At 33.3% G+C, this 9,623-nt stretch overlaps 1 protein-coding gene across 1 annotated transcript; it reads right to left on the bottom strand.

The window, feature by feature from the left end:
• Nucleotides 1-4,929: 4,929 nt before the first annotated feature.
• On the bottom strand, nt 4,930-9,623 carry LOC122128000 (gametocyte-specific factor 1-like). The gene is made up of 5 exons (XM_042702304.1): nt 9,614-9,623; nt 8,952-9,052; nt 5,936-6,062; nt 5,357-5,392; nt 4,930-4,985 (listed from the first exon to the last, which is right to left on the bottom strand). The coding sequence occupies exons 1-5, from the start codon at nt 9,621-9,623 to the stop codon at nt 4,930-4,932; spliced, it is 330 nt and encodes a 109-aa protein (XP_042558238.1).

Genomic DNA, 9,623 nt, shown 5'->3' with positions numbered 1-9,623 from the left:
ACAAGAAAACATTTCACTGTGACACATATATACTTATAATAACTCTGTACATAACACTGACTGTAAGTTTAATGAAAAAGAAGAGTATTGATACATACATTTATTTTAATTTTCATAAGTTTACACACGGATTTGTATGTAGAATGGTTGTCAGTCTATACACAGACATGTGTTGATAAATCTGTTCTCTTCATATCCCTACTGGAAAAGGCTCAGGTTTCCCTGAGTCTAAAAGTTCCAAGCTATCCTTCACAAATTAATGATGAATTCATTCCTGCTCACAATTTCTGAAAGAAAACTAAGAAATATTTGCAATTATACACTAGGTGCAGAAAAAAGCCCATAATCAAAAAGTCTCCCATTTCAACACCAACAATAAATATGAGCCACATTCTCACCTCTTTAACTTCCTCATCTGTATGCAAAAGATTCAACTCTATTTATAGCATTGGAGTCCTAACAACCATTTTCACAAAGTGGATCTTCCTAAAATATGCTTCAAAAATTATTCCCTTTTGCATCTGGAATGTTTTGGTCAACAGTGCCAAATCAACTATAAATATGTGGGGGCATATATATGTGGGGCAAATTACACACAAATTGAATATGATGATAGTCATTGAAGATGGTTCCAAAAAAGTGCTTTTGATAATCTACAGATAACAGTCCACTCTTTCATGGAACATTTTAGAATCCTCTTGCCCTAAAAATATCGCATTTTTAGCACACAATCATGCTATCCTCACAAATTGCAATTTGCCCCCTCAACAGAATAAGATTTTCATGTTATTTTGTGTATATATACATTAACCTGGTTTTTTCTGCCACATGTTTGGGAAAGAACTCCTAGAATCTTGTTTAGATGAGATTATACATGGAAATCATTGAGATGGATGAGAAGCCTATATAGTAAGAAATATATTTCAGAATTTGGTTGAAAAGTCCCTGTGAAATTTTAATGGCTTTTCTATATGGGAATATATAATTGGTGTAAGATTTTTATAAGAGGTCTAATATCATTACAGTTTTGTTATGTATTTATTGGGCTCTGCAATTATATCAATATATGAAATGGAAGATGATATTCACAGGTAAACTGAAGGCGAATAAATAATGAGTATGATTTGTTCTCTATTGGGAAACAAATGTAGAATTTTGAATTGATTATTGAAGTTTCTATATTCCAACCTTGCCAGGTCTATGTGGATAGTGACATGGTGATTTCCAATGAGGACATAAACACCCGGCTTTGCTTCTGAATTCAAGGTAAATGTGAATAGGGTTTGAAAAGGTAGTAGAAATTAAAACAAATTCACTTGGATGAGTGAGCATCAACAATATATTAATGAATGTAAGATGTAGATGAAACAATGAGAAATAATTTGATCTCATGGCTTGTTCATAGAATGATTCCTGCAAAGAAATACAAAAAATATTATTTTACTTTCTATGGAAAACACTAGAATATTTATTTCTGTATTCTGCATATGAACAAGAACTAAACTAGCAGTTTGAGAGATATTCAAAAACTAATGAGAGCACATCATCAGTTATTTCCAAAAAATTTCATGCTTACTTCCACTTCTCTTCTCATTTAAATTTGATCATTGTATACAAACCTAACAAATAATGACCCTTGGACACTCTCTGCCTCAACACATTGTAACTTCATTGAACATTTGAAGTGTGAACCTACTCAATCTATTAATTCAGCGATTATTTTACAATTCTTCAAAATTTACTCTAATATCACCCATTCAGGCTCAGCCAGGGCTTGACACAGTTTCTGACTAGGTCCTTTGCAATATATTCATGGATGTATCATGCATCCAGGAAAATAGGAAGAAATACTTCACGTGGTTGTACAGAAAAGAAAATCCAGAGTGGTTTTACTATATAGTGTTATTGCAATGAACTTAAGCCAACACTCCATTTCAATATTTGTGAACGGATGCATAAAAAGAAATCACAAGGAGTGATTGTTTTATGAGATATATCCTACCAATGGATACATGCTTTATGGACGCAAGTAAAATATGAAGGGATACCATGCAAATACCTTCAGGTACAATTACAAGAAATATTCCATGGCTGAAACAAATAAACGGCTTTTCCATTCTTATTTGTGCACAAAACAAAGTCTATTGTGAACTCATAAGTACATTGTGATGTTGTATCAGCTAAATATATTCAGCAGTTCAGAAAAATAGTTAACCTTTAAGACACATATGCATGTCACCTCTCAGTAATATTGGACTCTAAAAAATATTGGACTTTGAAATGAACATAGAAAATTTCCATTAACTTAGGGTAACATTCCTACATTAACAGTGCTTTCTCAAATATGTATCGTTATGAGAATTATATGCCAGAAACATACCAACATTTGGAAAATATCACTTGGATCAAGCCCAGGTTAAGAAGCTTGAATATCAATGGACCAAGCAAATATTCAACACTCATTGACAAAAAAGACACATGAAAAAATCCATGATAACCTGTATTTAAGTAAAATCAAAAACTGAAAGCAGAAAAAATACCCTCACTTTTCAATTCCAAGAAAACATAATAATGTGTGCAGCATCTACTTATGGGTATTGAAACAGAGTAGGAAAAAATGTACACCATTTCAGTTTGTACACACACATCACAAAATTTCCACCCATAAATGGACAGGTAACAGATATATCTGATCACAAACACAGCTCACACACACACACACACACACACACACACCACTACACACACACCTACACACACACATATATATAATAGCAAAGTTAGGGTTGGATAAATCTTCAAGAGATACATCAACAAGTAGCACGGTGTTCTACACTCTCAGATTCAAGAATTTACAGGTTCTTTAGTATTATCTATATTTTAGATGCTAGAAAAATTATGATTCCATAAGCAAGACTTATTAGCATAAGGGAACAGAATTAGTAATCCCATTAGAACATATTAAGTGTTCTACGAACCAATGAAGTAAGTAAATCCACTGTCTCATCAAACATTACTCAAAGAAATTCAGAGTGTAAATAAATGATATTATACATAGGGAATGAATAAAATCTAACTTGCTCCAAAGGAAAAAATTCAGAGTTTTTGGAAATACCAGTGAGTATGGGGCATTGTTGATGAATATTGCATTACATTCCGATCTTTGGTTATTGTTCTTGCTAGTCATTGGGCTTGAACTTTAGGCTTGGGCAAGGTCCCTGAGCTCCTTAGAGCTCTACTGTTCTACCACTTGAGCTACAGAGACGCTTCCAGTTTTGAGGTGGTTAATTGGTGATGGGAGTGTGACAAATATTCCTGAGATCTGATCCTCAGATCTCAGCCTCCAACAGGTCCCTAAGCAACCTGTACCAGGTTTTTTTCTCTGTTATCCAGAGTGTGCTGATGATTTTTGAGCTTGTCTGTTCCCAATATTTATGCACACTACTTGTCTACGAGTAACCATCGTTTTCCTTAAGTAGAATACATTCTATAGTATTCAATTTTGAGGGGTTTAATTGCCAGAAATGAATCTGCAAAATATTCTTCATTAATCTATAATTAGATCCTTATGGGTCAAACATGTGAGATGCTAGAATAAACATTATCACCTGGCCTGCCTCAAGAATGGTTTGCTTCCCCCAAAATAGTTTTCCACGACATTTTAATTTTCCTCTGCGTGACAGAGGATGAGAAATTCCATAACCCCAAGAATAAATGTATTGGGTTGATCAAATACTAATTGATCTGTTCAGTTTGTAAACAGATCAAATACTAATTGATCTGTTCAGTTTGTAAACAGGATTTTTAGTCTCTTCTATAATCTTTATGAATGAGCAAATTGTCACCAGATGTAAGGGTGCATTTATCTATTACTATTATTCCTACTCAGCACTGTTTTCACTATATAAACTGCCAATGCATCCTTCACCTAATTTTGTAATATGTTCGACATACAACAGATATTTGAATACAAATAATTAGTATTCTTACTACCATTTCACAGGAAGAATATATGAGGCCTGACTGTGAGGACAGGCTCACATAAATTCCCCTTGGTCTTATATTGAATAAGCTTTTTGGGGGAAGGTCCAGTCATGGGGCCTGAATGCTGGGCCTGGACGATGTCCCTCAACTCTTCCGCCTAAGGCTAGCACTCTACCACTTGAGCCACAGCACCACTTCTTGCTTTTTTCCCTTTTGCTTATGTGGTGCTGGGGAATCAAAACCAGGCCTCATGCATGCAAGGCAAGCTCTCTACCACTGAGCCACCTTCCCAGACATTGTTGTTGTTTTTTTTTTTTCTATACTGATCAGAGATGAAAATTCTTAACATTATCAATATATATAGAATATATTGTCTCACAAAAAGGAAGAGGTCTCATATAGGCAAGCAAGACAAATGACATGATTCCAAATTAAATAAATGCTTATGAAGTATTCCAAGAAAACCCAATTACTGTTCACTTTTTCCTCTATTTGCCATCTTACCATGTCAGAGAGACTTGATGTGTTCAAATTCCATAAAATCAAGAATATAACCTATTTTGTGACTCTAGAAGGACAAGTTCATTCTAGTAATTAAAATTATTTAAACAATCTCATAAATACTCCCTGAGATAGCATAACTTTTGTAATTACACCTCTAATTTTGAATTTCCAATCTATACCATATCTAATGTGTATTTATACTTTAAACAGCAATGTGAAATTTGAAATCCATGTATGTATTGCTGTTAAAAATAGCTCTAAATACATTTTATTAATATGTATCTTTGTAAAGTGAAAATTGTAAATCATCTCAAGAATCCTCAAATATTTTATACTAATTTATGGAGAAAATTTAAATCAGATAGCCATTCCTATAATGTTCATTAATGAATTTCAGAAGGAACACATAGTAACCCACCCATAAGTCTGTAATTTTATCAATTACCAACTGAAGACAATGCCATTTACACTATCATATGTGATGTGATGAGTGAATCCTGAAAACATGAAAATGGTTATAAAAAGATTGGCCCAACATAATACTGTTATCTATGGCTTCCCTGATTTAAATTTATTATAAGAGAATGAGAAGAATATTCAGATAACGTAATCTGATTTGAAGTATTTGGGTGATTGCATTTTGTATCAGTCCTAGTGAAACTGTATTTGATTTTGCCACCTATCACAGGTTCACCAGTTCAGAGAGCAATCCAAAACTTCCTTTGTAGTGAGCAAAATATATGGTTATATAGAAGAGCAAGTTTTTTATTCATTTATCCTATTTCTTTACTTTGAATTTTAAAAGACAATAGTACATCAGAAGAAAACCATTTTCTTTACCTGTTGTTGCCAGATGATTTGATTGTGCCCCAAACAAAACTTGGGCTAGGATCTTCCAAGGCTTCTGCGAAAGGGAGAATTACATACTTGACTGAGGTGCTAGAATAGATTGGCTCTAACATTATACATTGATAAAGAAGAACAACAAGGTTGTTGTCCCTAAGAGACTCCCAAGAAACTTTTAGTTGGATAACAAAGACTGAAATGTATGAATTCTTACCCATGTGCAACAACATATCATTTAAATGTTTGACATGGTTTTTAATCAGTTAAGACTGCATATTTTCATTATGTTATTGATATTAGCATACAAGACAATCAAAATTGAACAAAGAATTTTTAATTTCACTACTAAGGGAAGAAATGATACAACAGTACAAAGTAAGTTGAGAGTAAATAATGGAAAATGCAGGAAGTTCAACAAGCTTTTTACCTTTATCCCAGTCTTCCTCAGAGGACACACATTGCCATGTACTTTTAGAACTCTTGGATTGTTTCTCATTCCATATGATGTTATCTACAAACAAAGAGAAAACTAGCATCACAATAGGATGCAGGTGCAAAGGGCCTACACTGATTTGGATTGTATTTTAATTATCAAGCTTACCTACATCATCTTCAAGGGAAGTTTTGTCCATACAAGTTGCAATATGTTCAGTGAGTTGATCTCGTGGAACCAGGTGACGAGCATTAAAGGGACAAGTAGCCAATCTGGCAGCAATGTCAGGATGATTCTGTATAACAAAAGTTCAAATATGAAGAAACATTTTAAAATTTTCACTTTTTAGATTACTTTGTTCAGGATATCTACCATAGGCTTGACACCATGGTATAGGTACTGTGCTAGTACATTCTTTTTTTAATACATATTTTTTATTGTAAAGATACTGTACAGAGGGATTACAGCTATATGAATAATGTAATGAGTACATTTCCTATGGAGCATTGTTACTCCCTCCTCTTTTTTTCCCCTAAGATCTCTTCCCTCCTCATCTCCCCAACTCCTCTCCTCTACACATCACCCACACAGCTAAAGTTGTAAAGTTCATTTTCAACATAGTGCCTTGTATATTTCATTGTTACAATGGGTCAACCTGTATCCCAAAAAGTATGGAGGTTCATCAAAAGACTCCACATTGAGCTTCTCTTCGATCACACAATCCCTCTTTTGCTCATTTACCCAAATGAATACAAGACCATACTAAAAATACCACCATTATTTGTCATAGCTAAGATATGGAACCAACCCAGAAGCCCCCCAGTAGATGAGTGGATTAAGTAAATGTGGTAAATACATGCAAAATTGAATTCTATGCCTCTATCAGAAAGAATGGTATTGCTCAATTTGTTGGAAATGGAAAGACTCAGAAAAAATTTCATTAATTGAAGTAAGCCAGGCTCAAAGAAACATAGGTCCATTGTTTCCCTTATTTGGAAAAAACTAGTGTACATTTAGGATAAGCAGAAATGTTCAAAAGTGATGTACAGAGGCTTATAAAAAATGAACTCTGCAATTAAAGAGAGGGTTTAGGTAGGGGTAGAGTATACTTGACAGGTTGGAATGAATTTCAGAAAGAAGTACATTGCGCCATTTGTTAGGAAATGGAAAGACTTGGAAAAAATATTAAGTGAAGTAAGCCAGGCCCAAATAAACATAGGCCCCATAGTTTCCTCAATTTGCAATAATTAGTATATATCTGCGATAAGCAGCAAAGATCAGATAAGATGATGTTAAGCGAATGGACCCAAGGTTAGGGACAAAGGTTTTTAATTTTCCTCCTTGGTATTGTTTCTAACCTATTTAAAAGAGACCATGTGCTTTTTTTTGTTGTTTTGTATGTCCCTCCCCCATGGTATAATCCCTGTGTTCACTGTATTGAATGTTGGTTTAATTTCAGTAGGGTTAGAGAAATAACAAAATGTTTATATAACTTGACCCATTACCACAATCAGATGTACAGGACCTTATTTTGCAATGCAAACTTTACAATTTCGGCATAGGTGGAGATGGGACTGAGGGGATATAGTTGAAGAGTTGGGAGGGAGGGGATAGTAGCAGAAAAATAAAGGAGGAGGAAACAATTTTGGATAAGAAATGCACTCATTAATTGTAACCCTTCTGTACAGCATTTTCACAGTAAAAATTTTTTTAAAATATGCTATGTCAAAAATGAACTTTATCATTTAAGCAGAGTGGGAGGGGGGTAAATATAATTCTGGAGATGGGGGAAGGGATCGCAATGGAAACAACGGAGGAGGCAACAATGTTTGATAAGAAAAATACTCATTATCTTACTCCTGTAACTGTAACCACTCTGTAAAGTATTTTCACACTAAAAACTTATTTAAAAAAGATGATAAATCAAATAAGATAGGTATACAAGTGGTTACTTTTCCCTTCTTGTTATTGTTTTTAACATATTTTTAATGAACTATTTGATTTTTTTCCCTTTGGTGTGTTCCTCCCCATGGTAGAACCCCTGTTTTCACTGTATTTGATTCTAGTGCACAGCACTGTGTATATATTTTTCTAATTTGTGGAGGGGAAGGTAAAAAAAAAAAATAATTAGTGCATCCGTTTGCAAAGGGCTAGACTTCTACAATTTTCATAGAACTTCTTCTATTCTCATTTGATAGGGGAGATAAGAAGGTTTATGACTCTCCTGCATCGGATGGCATTAAAATAATGATACAGTGATATCAAACTCTGAGGTTGATATTATTTCTTTAATGAGGAAATAGGGCCAAGACACCCATAAATTCTATATGGAACTTTAGAAATGCACATAAGTGTTCAATTTAGGCCTATGTTTACTCAAATATGGGTTATTTATATAAAATTTACAAATGAATAGATAAGGTGATTGAAAACATATTGGAAAATATCCAAAATGGAGGGTCATCACATCTGTCTTCTTTACAAACAAAATAGCAGAAACTATGAATTTCCTACAGCTCTGAAACTTATTGTAGCCGTTCTACATGAAGAAAAAAAGTAATTTTCTACACACAGTTCAGTGAACCTTCAAATATTGTGTAATTTTTGATGAAAATAAGAGCAAGTTTGTAATAAATACCTTCAATATAGAAAATAGACACAATGCATCTTACATTTTATGTTTATAAACATGGCATGAAAAGTCAAGTATTCAAACTGAATTCTAGACAATAAAATACAGCGGTTGTTTTAAGAAAATAATTTAAGAATAAGTTAATTTACATTTTGTACATTAGGAAATGGGGAGAAAAACAAAACCACCTCTAACATTTGTGAGGTATGTAAAGTTCTCTGTATGTTATTTTCACAATAAAAAGACAGAAAAAAAGTAATATGGCACACAGAGTTAGACATAATTACCGACACAAAACATTTGCCTTTGTTCTGCTTTGAATAGAGATCTAGAAATATATCTCTAGAAAAAAATTGGAATAGGATTGTCTTACTTTCCATTACATTCTGCAGAGATTTCCGAAGAAATACAAAAATCTCACTATGGTATTTATGCCTACATTCTCTCACATTTTCACATATATTTCCTACAATTTATTATAAAAACAATACTCCAATTTATCCATGAACTAAAGAAATTATGTAATATCAACATGTTCCAGTGAAACATTACCTCTTTGCATTTCACAAGATGGTATGGGAACCTGCATGATCTGATTTTGTGATTTTTATCATAGGGACACTGCAACAACCTCTCAGGATCCACAGATTCCTCTGAAAGAGAACAAATACCTCGAGAAAATCAATATATTGGGGAACATACAAGTCTTCAATGTTGCTTCCATTATTAACTATACCTTAACTCAGGAATCCTAATTTGGGGCATATAGATTCAAAATATGACAAAGAGTATTACTCTGGAATTTAACTTCTGATGTATTCTCAGTTCCTATTAGTTAGTTCTTAATTTTTATTATGAAAAATATTTATTCTAGTTGAAAAAATATTAATTTGAGTCAAATGGAGCTCTTAGCATGTTTTATCTTCTGAAAGCAAACATCCATTGAGCGCCCTTGATTTAATTACTTTCTACATTTCAATCTAGAATGTGCCCATAATTTATATTCTTTTCCCCTTTCAATCTAGAATATCAAAAGTCAAAGTTATAATTATCAAAATGTCTAAAGTTTCAGATTCATATCATGACGAATCCTACTATCCTATTCTCTCAGTTCCTGTCAATATACTTTCTGTGATTCCAAACAAGAAAAAAACAATAGCATGAACAAGACCATTTAAAATAATTTTCCAAAACAAATGCTTAAACATGTTTACCTTTTTCCAT

Source organism: Dipodomys spectabilis, unplaced genomic scaffold (assembly GCF_019054845.1).
Source record: "Dipodomys spectabilis isolate Male_0828 unplaced genomic scaffold, ASM1905484v1 ptg000319l, whole genome shotgun sequence".
Classification (NCBI taxonomy): domain Eukaryota; kingdom Metazoa; phylum Chordata; class Mammalia; order Rodentia; family Heteromyidae; genus Dipodomys; species Dipodomys spectabilis.
This window is presented reverse-complemented; position numbering and strand designations above follow the sequence as displayed.